The sequence below is a fragment of the Chrysemys picta genome, chromosome 21 (assembly GCF_011386835.1).
Source record: "Chrysemys picta bellii isolate R12L10 chromosome 21, ASM1138683v2, whole genome shotgun sequence".
Taxonomy (NCBI): Eukaryota; Metazoa; Chordata; order Testudines; family Emydidae; genus Chrysemys; species Chrysemys picta.
The window spans coordinates 208,111-223,463 of NC_088811.1; the positions used below are offsets into that span (position 1 = coordinate 208,111).

General features: G+C 41.8%; 1 protein-coding gene across 5 annotated transcripts in view; it reads left to right on the plus strand.

Moving 5' to 3' along the window:
* Positions 1–14,687, plus strand: part of ERRFI1 (ERBB receptor feedback inhibitor 1) — an 86,525-nt gene extending 71,838 nt beyond the window's left edge. For 4 of the 5 annotated variants that reach the window (XM_065575141.1, XM_065575140.1, XM_065575142.1 and 1 more), the window contains 3 exons: positions 9,840–10,035; positions 10,150–10,226; positions 12,021–14,687. In XM_065575141.1, coding sequence (XP_065431213.1) covers positions 9,914–10,035; positions 10,150–10,226; positions 12,021–13,219 — 1,398 coding nt within the window. In that variant the 5' untranslated portion in view covers positions 9,840–9,913 and the 3' untranslated portion in view covers positions 13,220–14,687. Of the gene's footprint in view, positions 1–9,839; positions 10,036–10,126; positions 10,227–12,020 lie in introns of those variants that run through there. The other variant, XM_005287049.4, reaches the window with a different exon arrangement.
* The last annotated feature ends 666 nt before the right edge of the window (positions 14,688–15,353 follow it).

A 15,353-nucleotide genomic window follows, 5' to 3' on the forward strand; every position in this document is an offset into this window, starting at 1 on the left:
TAGAGCATAAGCTTTCGTGGACTACAGCCCACTTCTTCGGATGCGGGCTGTAGTCCACGAAAGCTTATGCTCTAATAAATTTGTTAGTCTCTAAGGTGCCACAAGTACTCCTATTCTTCTTTTTGCGGATACAGACTAACACGGCTGTTACTCTGAAACCTAGCTTTACATGAATTTGCAATTGACCACTCGATCACCAAGCTGTAGGAGTTGCAGAGCAAACCAATGTATAGTTTAAAAGTCTGCACCAATATGTACACTTTGTAATCACCATAGAAAGGACGTTGTTTTGGAATTTAGTTTTATAAAAACTAGTTACACTTCACACTTTTACTGTCTAACTTATTGCAACATACTTTAATGTGGCTAGTTATAGGTCTAGTATTTCCATTACACACTTCTGTTTTCAGGAGTTATAACTCTGCCATAATTTTTTCCCCCTGGAGTGAACCATCGGAGTGGGTAGTAGCAACTTTTTCCTTCTAGTTGATTTGTTAACGTTTAAATAAACTGAAAGCATTTTGTGGGTTCAGATGCGTCTTTTTGCATACTAATTTAAGATGACTTAAATTTTCTTAATCACTCTAGCTCTTAACATGGGCTCATGGCTTTGTTTTTGTTTTTTCAAAATAGCCCGTTTGTAATGTTCAGAACCAAAGACAGCACTGTACACTTTGTGTATAACATATATCTTCATTCTGTACACTTCCTGTGAATGCACGCTACTCTAATTGCACAATATGAATGGTGTATAGTGGCTTTGAAACTTCAGTGGTCTCATGGAACTTATCCACAGCTCGAGGGTTCTTATTTTTTAACCATGATCTGTTATTCCTGGTCTGCAGGTAAGGCTAGTATATTGGATGGCAAAGGCCCTGAGGGACAAGGTCACTGGCAGACTTTTGAATCTTTGTCATTCCAAGGTACAATGCTGGAAGGATGCAAACCAGTGTTCAGAGGCACTCTTTCCACCAGCTCTGAGTGTTCTTCTCATCTGTGCTGCTACAGCTGCGCCACTAAAAGGCGCGCAGTGTAGCTGCTGATTGTTGGCAGGAGAGAGCTCTCCCACCCATAGGCGCAGACTCCATGGGTGCTCTGGAGCACTGACGGGGGGGAAAAAATGGTGGGTGCTGAGCACCTACCGGCAGTCCCCCTATCGGCACCTTCCCCTCCCCTCCCTCCCACTGGCAGGCACCATGGATCAGCACCTCCCCCTCTCTCCCTGTGCCTTCTGCCCACCACAATCAGCTGTTTGGGAGGGGAGGGGAAAAGAGGGAGAACATGGTCCCCTCAGGAGAGGGGGTTGGAAGAGGTGGGGTGTGGCCGTGAGGAAAGGGTGAGAGTGGGGGCGGGGCCAGGGTAGAGCTGGGGGGGGGGTCGAGCACCACCACCACTCCCCCCCCACCCCCGGCACAGTGAAAAGTCTGTGTTTCTGCTGACAAAACTCGCACCCCTGTCAGCAGGAGAGTTCTCCTGTGGGTAAAGCGCTATTCGTTGGCAAAACTTTTGTCTTTCGAGGGGTGTTTTTTTTTTTTTTTAACACTATTTTGTCCTTCAGTTGCCAATGTAGACGGCCTTTACCTTTTGAAAAGATTGGAAATGCTGGATCTGACTTTCCTAATCTTGGCACAGGGAGGCAGGGGAGTGGGGGCTTGCCTCCGGTACTTGTTGTGAGCTCATACACATTAATTGAAGGGGCGGGGGAAAAAGGAGGAAGAGGAGAGTGTGAATCTTTAACAAAGACAGCCTTTGTCCCAAATACTGAATAGACACAGGAGTTAAAATAGGTAGTAGCAAAAACAAACCTACATTTTAAATAGCCAAACTGAAGTCTCCCCACTTTTAGTCTCTTTTGATGTTATTTTAGTAGTTCTACCACCACCATAGAGTTCTCCAGGGCAGATGTGGTCTGCATTTCTCGTGTAGAAAACAAGCAGAATATTTTAACCAAGCCTCTTAGGCTGCCTTTATGTACCATAAAGAAGCTAAAAAGGCCACAAAACCCATTTGTCTGTCCTTTGCAAGTTGCCTTTAAAATTCAAATAATCTAATAGGCTTTCATCAAGTGTGCCCTGGACAGAAAGCTGACAGGTTTCTTTAGGGCTTAGTTAACACCTTTCTTTTGGAGAGAGAAATTAAAGTTTTGATTCAAGACCCTCACCTTCCCTCCTTCCCAGCACATAAGGTATTGTAGAAGTGAAAACTCTTAATTCTGAATTTCTGGTACAGTAATGTGGAATTTATCAAATTTAGTATAGTTATTTAGGTGTTAAGTTGTGGTGGTTTTTTTTGTTTGTTTTGTTTTTGTTTTGTTTTGTTTTTTTTAAATGTGAGCTGGCTATATCCACTGTAAGACTTCATGATACTATATAGCAGTGGTTGTCAACCAGGGGTACACATAACCCTAGTAGTGGAGTGGGGGGCAGCAATAGAGATCTTCCAGGAGGTATGTCAACTCATCTAGATATTTGCCTAGTTTTACAACGGGCTACATAAAAAGCATTCGCGAAGTCAGTACAAGCTAAAAATTCATATAGGCAATGACTTCTTTATATTACTCTATCTACAGTATCAATGTTTCTCAACCAGAGGATGGGTTTAGGGTGGCTGCAAATGCAGGGCCTGCATTAGGGGGTGGCAAGAAAGGGCCCCGTGAAGCTAAGATACATGCTGAAGTCCAAGCCCTGCCTCCTGGAGCTCCAGCGAAAGCCCTGCCGAAAGCAGAGCTGAAATCAGACTCCTGAAAGGGATAGAGTAGTTGAGAAAGGTTGGGAACCACTGCTGTATATCAAGGCTGAGCACGAGACTGAAATCTGACAAGCAGAGGCAGGGCAGTCATTTGACTACTTAATTGTTAGTTTTTAGTCTACAATTTAGAAGTTCCCCACAATACTGTTTTTGGATCACCAAATTAAGTACAGTTAAACCTGGGCTAAGTCCCCTGTAGATGGCGAATAGAAAAGTCCCTTCAATCTATCCAAAAATCACTTTCTCCCACAGCTGTTCTAGTTGCTTTAGCTGTTCTTCTGCCACAACTTTAAGCTTCGGCACAACTCCACTTCTGCCCATCTCTGCTTTTATTTCTACCTATTGTCCATCATTTTCCAAGCTATTTGTTCCTTTGTCATCTTCACCCTACTTGCTGCCCTTTATGCTTTGATCAGTCTTCCTGTCTGTGTGCACCAAGCTACCACTCTCTTCACTCAAATCTCTCCCTAAAACATGATTCGTCCATGAAGCTTTTCAAGATTGATGAGACAAAGCAGGTGCTTGAGAGATCAGTTTGTCCAAGGGTTATCCAATATATTTTAAGTCTGTTTTGTTTATATAATGTTCCTAAAGATTGATGCTCAGAGTTGAAAAATCCAAATAAAGGCTTGAATTTTTAGTCTGTGAGTTAGATCACAGCTGTGGATTAGAGACTGTCCTGTTATTCTGAAAAGCACTGAGGACACTTATGGTGCTCTACAAATAAGATACAATTATGTATAAAACAAATAGTTTTAAATAAGCTATGTTATTAGGATTGTTTGCCGGATGTGGGTTTCTTGGCATTATATAATGACCACTGGAGAAACTAGACTTTCAAAGCCTAATTACAGTCTGCCATGAGTTTCAGGAAGTAGATTAAATAGTAACAGCAATAGGCTTTCTAATTAGGATCTGAAATGGTTAAATGTTAAAAACAGCACAAAGGCTTAGCTATCATTCCAAATTAACAGAAATCTCCTTCTAAAAGTATATTATAGGAGGAAATTACATCATATTGTCAAATAAGGAAGAGCTAAGCTGAACGAATGACTTGTATGACAAAAATGTGCCCCTCCTATGAATTGCTTCTGAGATTCGTTAATGATACGTGGTGGCAAGGTGAGCAAAATTAGGTTAAGAACATGTGTTCTTACTGCTTTTAAAGGAGCAATTTTTTTCCTTCTGAGAATGTATAATAGATTGATGCAGCTTTTAACTCCTTATGTCATAGAGCATGATCAGCAGGTAGCATCACAGAGTGTAATCACTGTCCAGTTTTTTTGTAGGCATTCAACAATTTTCACTGCAAATTGCATCCAATTCCATTACGTGTGGTGCATTCTTAAGGCACAGTTTGACCTCTTGTGCATATCAGAATAATTTGATACTCTTGAGGGAATTCTGTGATAACAAAATTAATAATTCTGTGCACAATATTTTAAAATTCTACCAGTTTTATTTGTCAATAAATAAATGCAGAGGCTCCAGCATGGCAGTGAGGAGCAAGGCCACTGGCTGCAGGAAGGTGGAAGATTACCCTGCAGCCGTCCCACTCCTGGGACACGACTCAGCGGTGAGGCTGCATCTGACCCTGACACAGCACAAGGCCTGGGCTTGCCCCAGAAACACCCAGGGACATGCCCTTCTGTGCCAGGTGTGGGGCAGGTAGGCTCAATCAGGCAGGATCCAAGTGTGGAGGGATTCAGTGTGGGGTGAGGATTCCGTATGGGACAATCTGGGTGCAGGCAGTTCAGTGGGGGGTCTAGGTGTGGGGGGATCTGGATGCACAGAGGCTCATGGGGGAGGGGGTTCCAGGTGCAGGGGCAATGGGACTGTGCTGGGGCTTCCAGATGAAGGTTGTTGGGGCTCAGCGGAGGAGTCTGGGTGTGGGGGTCTCAGCGGTGGGAGGGGGGGGGCGATCTGAGTGCTGGAGAAATGGGGCTTGGTGGGGTGGGGTCTGGATGTGGGGGCTCAGGTTGATGGTTTAAGTGCAGGGAGCTCAGTGTGGGATGATCTGGGTGCAGGGGTGCGGGTCTGGAGGCTGGAAGTCTGGGATCAGGGAGGCTCCAGATGCAGGGGTTGAGGTTCAGTGGGGTGGGGTTTGGGCATGGAGGGCCAGCGGGGTTCTGGATGTACCGGGTGAGGCTTGGCAGGGGAGTCTGAGTATGGGAGGTCTGGATGCACAGGGGTTGAGTGGATGTGGGAGCAGTTCCCTGTACAGTGACCCCTCCCCCACAGCTGAGGAGTGATGGGGGCAGGAAGCAGGGGAGGATGTTGAGTTTCCTGCAGCTGGGGGAGGTTTCTGGGGGTTGGTCTGACACAGCCCTAGCTACTTCTTGCAAGGGAAGAGAAAGTCCTGTCCTCTCCTGCCTCCATCCAAGCTAGGACTAGCAGCTGATCCTGGCTCAGGGTAGGAGCCACTGGGTGGGGTGCCCCAGTCCCGCGGTGATTTACCTCTCAGCCGGCTGCTCTGGGTGCCTGAAATGTTGTACCTGTGCTGCTAAGGAGTGGTGCATGACTGCTCTTGCAGCTTCCTTTTGCTTCCCTGTCTGAAAGTCATTTTTCTGTGGGGAAGCAAAGAAATCTGTGGGGGTCATGAATTCTGTGCACTCACAGTGACACAGAATTCACCCAGGAGTAATTTGAGTACTGTGATGATGATTGCCTGACAGTAATGCCAGTAAATAAATAACTGAGGTATCTAAATATTCTATAGCTTTCAGAAAAAATGGCTGATAAAACATTGCTGCAAGATCACAACAGTAGATTGAGTTGGAGCTGAGAAATGGAAATTCACATTTTAATTTCTGTTCAGATATGAAAAACAAATTGTAGCTGCAATATAATTGTAGTATGTGCATAGATATATTTTTTTCAGAAGGAGAGTTGCTAAAAAAATCTACATAGGGCATGCCATATATTGTATGCTATCGTAACATCCAAATATTTATACTTGTGGCAATATGGTCTGGGAAGAATGTTTTTAAATTTAATTCTCTCCTTGTACAGTTACATTGCTAACCAAACTGCCACAAACTCATTATTTTGCATTGCTTTAGCTTGGGTCTGCCGAGTTTAGTGATTGAAGCAAGAACTAATTTGTAGTTTTCCTTTATAGTAATTTAGCTTCTTGACTAGATAAAAGCCTGGGAGGACCTGAAAATTATTATAATTTGTGTATCTTTCTAATCACTTTAGTCTATGCAAGTAGGGTTTATCCGCATAACTGGGAAACCCATTGTGAAAACCAAACTTCCTAACTCATTCATTTGCACAACAAACATCATAAACCAAGGAAATGGTAGTTTGGTTACTTTGATAAGTGCAGTTTAGCTTTATTTATGGTCTGGATAGCATATCCTATTATATTTTGTAAAAATGAATTAAATTGTCATGTGATTTCATGACAGTACAATACTTTATTAAATCTTTGCTAATCCACAAACTCAGTAACTGTCACATGATAACCCACCTTCTCTGTAAAATGAGTTTCTGCTGCAAATTGATGATGTTCATAAATCCATGAACAATACTGACTTTCAAATGTATTCCTCAGTAACCTTATTGAGAGTGTACCATCCAAAACCAAGAGTTAATGCAGCTGTCTTTCATAGATTCTCAGGGCTTGCTCTTTACTAAGCTTCAAGTTCACAATGCTAAACAGTTTGCTACGTATTTTAAAATACATAGCAAACTAAAATATATGCATCCGAAGAAGTGGGCTGTAGTCCACAAAAGCTTATGCTCTAATAAATTTGTTAGTCTCTAAGGTGCCACAAGTACTCCTGTTCTTCTTTTTGCGGATACAGACTAACACGGCTACTACTCTGAAACCTATTTTAAAATAGTAGCACAAACTCTTTAAACCCAGGGTGCAAAAAGGTAAAACTGACTTGGTAGTTAGTAAAGAAGAACATGCAGTTATATTGCCCTTTGCTTCCCCTCCTACTCCCACTTCAAGAACGTAGGAAGCTGGGACAGTTTCATAACAGTCCATTCACATTTCCCTATTGAAATGTAGAGGCAGGTCACCTTCTGTGAATTCACAAAGAGATTATTGTTAGAAGTGAGTAGGCTATATGAACGCACAAATTGTCTGAATTTTTTTAATTCAGAAAACTAGGTGATGGAAACAATGAGAAGTACCTTTTTGAGTGTAATATTTAAGTGTCTATTGAAATGGAAGCTTAGAACTCCAAGGGGATTTCAGAGCTGGCAATAGTTGCACAATCACTCTGAAAGCTGAGATTTAGACAGCATTTTAGGAGGTTGACACACACACACTAATTACTACTAGTGGTTTTGGCATGGGAGCAGGTGGAGGCTGGTCCTCTTACAATCCCTGCAGGCTTTTTCATGTAATCGGAGCAAGCACTCTACTCTACATGTGCTTTCAAACTATTTAAACACCAGTCTCCTTCCTATTTCATCTTTTTTTTTTTTAATACTGCAACAGACACTTTCTCTGTGGTCTTGCCGGTTGTTGTAAGCACAATAAGGTGAAAACACTGGGGTAAATCAAATCTAGTGTGAATGCTTGGACCCATTCTTAGTATTTTAGCCTACGGATTATTTTTAAACTGCATTTTCTAATTCTTGCCACTTCTAACAACTTAACAAGTGTGAAGTAGCTAGTAAATTGAGCCCTTACCTGTCCTCTAGGCAACAAGTGAAGACTTAAAATGTTGACACATCTACATGACATAAGCAGCCAAACTCCAATTGGAACAAACATTTCTAGTTTAGGACACTTGCCCAATGTGATATAAATTGGCCTGGATTGATGTCTGTCTTTAATGCTACATGAAACTGAGTTTGAGGATCAGTGTCCTACTTCAGTCTCAGCCCCGTAGTGGATAGCCCTGTCTGTCCTTGTACAACTGAAAGAATGAGAGGTTAATACTTTAACTGGGGTCTCATCTATCTTCAACTCATTTGCTAGTTATCGGCTAATAGAATGGCTTTAATCACTTTCTGGAATTACATATCCATGTATTTCTTAAAGAAAATTTTAATCTTATTGGTTGGTAACCATTCAAACATGTTGATTTGGAACTAAATATAGCCTTTATGCTAAATTTGGTACTTTTTGCTAACCAGGAGGATACACTGTAGCAATGCAAGTTTATTTAAGCAGCGTAACTCATTTTATTCAGGTTGTTAATAGCTTTTACTTTTTTTAATATATGCCTTAATGTAAGTTATCATAATTTCAAATTTAATTTTAAATTGGTTTACTTTTAAAAACAAAAATGTATTTAAATAAATCATTTTTGTTTATTTTTAAATCATAGATTTTTATCCACTCTAGCTTCCATTGTTTGAGGAGTGTGTCTAACTTGATTTAGTGGTGTAAGAATTAACTAGATAAAGTTAAAAATAAATGCTGCTTTGTAGTGTCTCGTAGTTAAGAAGTGTATAGTCTATTTCAATAGAGTATCTATGAAAAGGGAAAAGCTGAAATAAAGATTTTTTTTTTTTTTTTTTTTTAAGACCATGGTGCGATCCTGTCATAGAAAAAATGGCAGAGTTTGAGTCTTGCACAATTCCAGCAAAGCTGATGTTCTCCCTTCTAAATTCTGGCAACATGTCTGACTAAGAAACGCTTGGGTTGAGAGAGAAAGAGAGAAACAACCTGCACTGATTGCATTGATGCAAATGTGTGCATGGCTATTCATGGTTTGTAAAAACTTGTGCACAAACTGGCTTTCTCTAGACAGAGAACAGGCAGGTTCCTTACTTATTCTTGAACACGCTTTCTAGGGGATGGAATAATGAAAGGTAGAGGAGGTGGGAGAGAACCAAACTAATCAACAGTACAGGGTATTCATTGTGTATCCCTTAAAAAGCATGCCAGAACATGATCTGGTCCCTAACCCATGTCTGGTTTTACTTTTTGGAGAGAATTTCCTTTCAAGTACCCAGTGATGTGGAGTGTAACAGATAGATCATGTTCAGTAAACATCTATCTCTTCATGATCATGTAAATGTCATCTTTATCTTTCCCTAAACAGTACACTGTACTCCTTGAGCAGGTAAAGGGTCTGTTCTAAAGTGATTTTTTAGGGCATTTAGTGTCTGTATACAGGTGAGGAGACTGAGGTTCTCCTGCCTTGTTATATTTAATCCTCCTCACTTTATGCAGTCTTGTTCCACTGAGTTGCAGTTTCTCCACTGTCCAGAATGTACAGCTGTTCTTTCAGCAATTGGGGGGGAGAGTCGGTGGGTTCACACAAGCAAAACCTTGTAAAGCAGCATATTCGATATATTACAGTTTCTAATTGAATTTCAAGTGTTTGCCAGAACATCTGTTTCCCAATGTGAATGTGTCTACTAAACTATTGTGCACACATTCAAAACAGGCTTCATAGAAAAGGATGACTCTACTTTGTTTAGATTTGCTCAACCCCATAGCTTGGAACTGTTGTGGGATACATGCTAGCAGGAAACCTTGTGAGACCGACAAATGAATTTCTAGTAGCTAACACTTAAAGTGATTATTCAATATAATGATCTTATCTGAAACACTTGTGAATTGATCAAACCTTTGATTTAAGCAGTCACTTTATATTCAGTCTATTAGAATGAGTCTTTGACAAGATTACATTTGAAGTCAGGCTATTGTGCTTTGGCTTCCTTTTAGGTTAAAACCCTTGGCAAAGTGACTCCTTATCACAATAATACAGAGGGAGGTTTGTCTAATACAATGTTATACAAAGATTTGTATGTTTTGGCAAAATTGGTGTGTCTGAGTAACTGTCGGTATGTGTACAAGGTCTGAATTTGCTGGCATAAAACTTCTATTCATCACCTGTTTTACTGAAACTTGAAAATCTTTGGATTGATGTTTCCCCAAAAATGAACTCTTACAGAACTTATTCTAATTGTTGGATTTGTTTTTACAGTCGAAAGTGTTTGCCCTTCTGTTTCTGTGATGTGTGAAATATTTCCTTCTTTTCAGCAGGTGTTTGGGCCAGAGGGGCCCTCGCACAAAGGAGTCACTGTAATTCAGAGAGTTGGGTGGCATTTAAAATGGGAGACTCACTCATGTTTGCTTAGTGGTACTTACACCCTCCTTTCCTCTAAAGGGAATGAAAGCTGCAGGATACCTGGCGAGAACTGTGGATTTTTAAAGTTTGGCAACATTGCAGAGCAAGGCACAATGTCAACAGCAGGAATTGCTGCTCAGGAGATGAGCGGTCCATTAAAGACTGGATTTCTTCACAATGGCCAAGGCATAGGGAGTCTGAAAACCTGCTGGAGTGGCCACAATGGGTTTGAAAAGTAAGTGGGGAGAATTAACCTTGCAGATGGATTTGAGAGTTCTTACCAAGCATGTGACATAGGTGGACCAATAACTGGTTCACTTACTCAGAATATTTTTTCTTTTCTTTTCAGGACTTATTTTAATGTGGAACCTGTAGCAATGGCATATAATCTGAATCCATCAGCACAGCAAAATTGTACATCTGTTGGTATGTACACTGAAGATTTTGAGATGTATTGATATAAACTGTTTAGTGGAAGTGGTTTTGGAGACAATCTGTCCCTTTTAATATCTACAGTAGGGGAGACTTTCTGAATTTAGACACCAGGCTGCCCTCTAGTGACAGAATTTAAACACTACTTTGACTCTTTCCAATGTATTTCTGACTTTTTGCCTAGTATCTTAATAGTATACTTTTATTTGTTCTGAGGAAAATATTTAGTGTAAGTGTGTAAGAAGCTGAGTGTTGTTAGATATTTAGCTAAACTTGCTCACAAGGATAGAACTCTGTGGAAATAGTTGCAAAGTGGTTGGGGCAAATCAACTGCATGTTAAAACACCTATCCTGGAGACAGCCCTGTTTTAATGTAAGTTGTGCCCTGGGTCTCTAATTGTCTTACTTAACTGGAGCACTGCTATAATACAAGTCTTATATATATTACATAGTGTTGAATATTCTCCCTTTGATACTCCTGAGGGAATTCTGTGCCTAAAAATTATGGACACAATATTTTAAAATTCTGCAAAATTCAGCAAATTTTTATTTGTCAATAAATAAATGTGGCTCTGGCATGGCAGTGGGGTGCACAGGAGGAGCATTGAAGTGGGAGATCACCCTGAAGCCCCCACCACCCCCCAGTACAGAAACTCGGCAGTGAGAGGCTGCACCTGACCCTGACACAGTGCAAGGACTGGTCCTGCCCCAGAAATGCCCCAGGGCCCTTTCCCTTGTGACAGGTGCACCAGGTGTGGATGGGCAGGCTCAGCCCAGCAGGAGCCAAGTGTGGAGGGACTTAATGTGGGGGGGGATCCAGGTGATGTTTCTGTGGGGCAATATGGGTGCAGGTGGCTTAGTGGAAGAACTGAATGCACAGGCTTGTTGAGATGTTCCAGTTGCAGGGGCAATGGGACTCTGCAGGAGATCCAGGTGAAGGTAGTTGGGGCTCAGTGGGGGGTTTGGGTGTAGGGAGATGGGGCTTGATGGAGTGGAGGTCCAGGTGCAGCTGGTGGGGGATCAGTGGGGTGGAGGTCTGGGTGTGGGGGACTCATTGGAGGGATCTGAGTGTAGGGAGGTAGGGCTTGTCAGGGTGAGGGTTTGATGGGCCTGCTTAACGGGGGAGCCCCAGCTGCTGCTGAGGGGACACCGCATGTCGTTGCACATAATAGAAAGCAGGAAGGCTCCCAGCACACAGAAGGGGAGCACGACTGGCAGTAGGACACTGGAGGCAGCATTCAGCTGCAGAGTCCTCAGAGCCGAGACACAGCCTCCTTCAGCTGGGCAGCTCTGCGCTTGCAGAACAAGGGGTGGGGCAGTGGCATGTAACCCTGTGTGCCCCCATGCCTCGCCTCTGTTTGGAGGGGGGCAATCCCCCCCCCAAAACTGTGACCATTGTCACCCTCCCTCCCCCCCGCTTCCCTGCCGTTTTCTGTAGGGAAACACAGGAAATCTGCGGGGGGAGGAAGGTCACTTTCTGTGGGTGCACAGTCTTGCAGAATCCCTCCAGGAGTACTCTGAGGATGCATGCTGTGAAGCTTGCTTAGGAATGATGCATTGTGCTGTGTAAGGCAAGCTATATGTAGGGGACAACAGCTGGCTGTTCATAAATGTATTGTTATGCAGGTGTGTTTCAGGATTACTGTAGTTAATACCTTAATTAACAAAACTCTTAAGGGTGCATTTTTCCTACTGCTGAATTGTGGGCAAATGAATGGCTAGATCGTCTGCCATAAATTCGTGGTGGGTATGTAGATGGACATTCTTAACTTTATTTTCCCATCCTAGGGCACATTTCAAACCCTGTACCAACAAATGGCTACTGCTTTACTGAAAGCTGTGTCAGGGTCCCACCTCAGAAATCCAGCCCATCTTCTCTTAGTCCCAAAAGTGAGAAGCTTAGTTCAAAGCATGAAGATCATCTTGTTCCTAGTTTCAGCAAACTGTCGGTAACTGTGGGCTGTGTTTCTGACGAGATCCCTCCTCATACACCAACAAAGAGTGGGCCACCTCAGTTTTCTTCTGCATCTTCCAGTGACCGCAGCTCTAGACCACTACCTCCACTGCCCATTTCTGAGGACCTCTCTCCAGATGATGTCGATAGAGAGGTGGAATTCTTAACGAGTTCAGACACTGACTTTTTGTTAGATGATTATGGACTTCCTCCTTTTAAATCCAGTGCTCCAAGTAGGCGGAGCTTTAGGGGCTGCGGACAGATCAATTATGCCTATTTTGATGCCCCAGCAGGACCGAAATCAGAAGATGCCAACTCTACAACTAACCTAAATGGATGTACACAAACCCCATGTCCTCCTCCACAACAGCAGCATCGGCGTTTACGAAGGTCTCATTCAGGGCCAGCTGGATCATTTAATAAACCAGTAGTGAGACTATCTAGCCACTTAAATAGGGCTTCTCCCAATTCTGATGAAGACAAACCAGAGGTCCCCCCTAGGGTTCCCATACCTCCTAGGGCGCTCAAACCGGATTATAGAAGGTGGTCAGCAGAAGTCGCTTCTAGTGCATACAGTGATGAAGACAGGCCTCCCAAAGTGCCTCCGAGAGAACCTTTATCACGGAGCAATTCCCGTACACCGAGCCCTAAAAGTCTGCCATTGTACCTCAATGGGGTCATGCCTCCCACACAGAGCTTTGCCCCAGATCCTAAGTATGTCAGCAGCAAAGCTCTACAAAGACAAAACAGTGATGGATCTGCGAACAGGGTCCCTTGCATTCTTCCCATTATTGAAAATGGTAAGAAGGCCAGTTCAACACACTACTATCTGCTGCCTGAAAGGCCTTCATATCTGGACAAGTATGAGAAGTTTTTCAGAGAAGCAGAAGAAATCAGCTCAAACGCAGAAGTGAAGTCCTGGTCTGGTGACTGCACCACAGCTATTGCCACAGCAAAGCAGGACTCAGAAGCTAGAATGGACATGGTTGGCCCCGTGAAACAAAAACACCTGTCTTATGTGGTTTCTCCATAGATTCTTGGAACATGATTCACAATAGTTGCTTAGGATGGAGTAGATCTTAACCATGTTGCTAAGTTTGAGATCCAAGGAAAGGTTCTCAAATAATGAAGTAATAGAATTCTTCCCGTTTCAGCAGAAAAGTGGGGTATTAATGGTAAAGTCATCTTATGCTGCATATCTCTCTGAATTGTTTGTCTGGACTAAGCCTGTCTTGGTCTGTATAATGAAGACTGTAAAGTGTTTATACAAACATATGGAGTAACCATAGCCACATTGGCCAGTTATACACTATCCTAGAGTAATATATTTTGTAAAGGCATATTAAGAAAAAATCCAGTTTTGATGTCTAAAACCGAAATCAGGGAAGAAAGTGCAGTACAGTATTTTTGTTATATCACAGGCATTTCCAAAATGATAGGCTTGGCATTTTAAAATCTCTTGCAGAAGATGGCATTGCTGGGAACAAACCCTGTTCTCTTTAGCTAGGATGTGCTAACCTGGCTAGAAGGAAATTGACATCTACTTAAAGACTTGGAAGTGTATTGGAAAGTGTTTAGACTTGTTTTTTAATATCTCCAATATTTTGAAAACTTAGTAGGATATAAGTAGAATTTAGTGAAGTAGCTTCCAACAGGGGTTAGACTTCTGCTTTTTTTTATGGTGCCTCTTGGATTCTTTCACCCACTAACAGGCACGTGGCAGAATTCGGCAGATTTACCTAGCAGAGACTTGGACCAGCTACTGCTAACCTTCACCCATTGTTATCTCCTTAAGAGGTCCAAGGAATGCATGTTAGTGTCCTAAAATTGACAGGGGAAAGAGATCTATCCATAATTGCTAGTAAATGGACAGCAATGACTACATCCTTATCTAGTATACAAATTCCTGACTGTATTATAAACAGAAACACAACACAAGCTGGTCTTGTGTTCTGGTTTCTATTCAGTATTTTCTGGTTGTGTGGTCTTTTTGTTTTGTTTTGTTTTTGGTAAATTAAACATGATTCCATTTACAAACCGTGTCAGTCACATCTACCTTTGCTTCAAATACTGCTTCTTTCTGTTTCCGTTTCCCCCATCCCCCCATAGTCTGCCTCACTGTTCCATTTAGGTCCGGGGAGATGCAACACTTGTGCATTAGCTGTTTCTTGTGCATACTTCCACATATTTATCCTTTTATAGATAAGCACAGGAGAAGAGGTGCTCATTAATGGAGGTCCATTACTATAATGTTCTCCTCCTCACAGAAATGAACAAGCTGTTTACAGTTTAAACTGCTGAATGAGCTATTTGAGCTATTTTAAAGCTTACTTATGTTTTAGTACAAACTAAATGAAGGTGAAATACATGCTATAGAAAATGCACTGATATTTCTGCATCATGTGTACAGTATTGAACAAAAGGATTTTATTCACTTTGTTTTATTTTGAATATTGTCATGTCTTGAATTTAATAAAGTTATAATATACTTATTTATGATACATGTAATGTTTCTTGATTTATTTGTGGTTTATATAAGTCTCATGCATTTTAGTTTTCAGTGTGTTTTTTTTCTAAAATTTGCATAAATGCAGACAATGTTAATACAACATTTTAAGGCTTCACAGTTAACTTTTGCAATTCTTGATCTAATCTTAAGGTTCCTACAGCAGTGTTTACTCATTCACGTTGCATACCATCTTCTGTTCTGGTTTCATTTCATTGTGTAGCTTTGCCAGCCTATTTTAGGGTGTGTCTAACTTATGTTGGCCAATAAGATGTGCCATAAATTCATGATACACAGACTATCAAGATCAGTAAACCTATTATTATTGATTGTTTCCGGTAGCACCCACAATGTGCTACCCACTGTAGCGAACACAAAAGAGCTCAGCAGTGTTCCTGACCTGAAAAGCTCCGAGGCTAAAAAGCTCAAAAGTGGACAGAGGGAAGGTAGGGGAAGGGATGTTTTTTCTAGGTGAAATAAAGTATAACTCTATAATCGAACTAATTTTTCTGTTCAATAGGAAAGAAGCTGGCAGCATTGTTTATACAACACAATACTTACCTGGTGCATGAGCCCTGAAAAGATATTCGAGAAAGTACATAGCAAGTAGTGAATAGACAAGCATGCAGATAGTCCCTGACTTAATGATCTTGTAATCTAA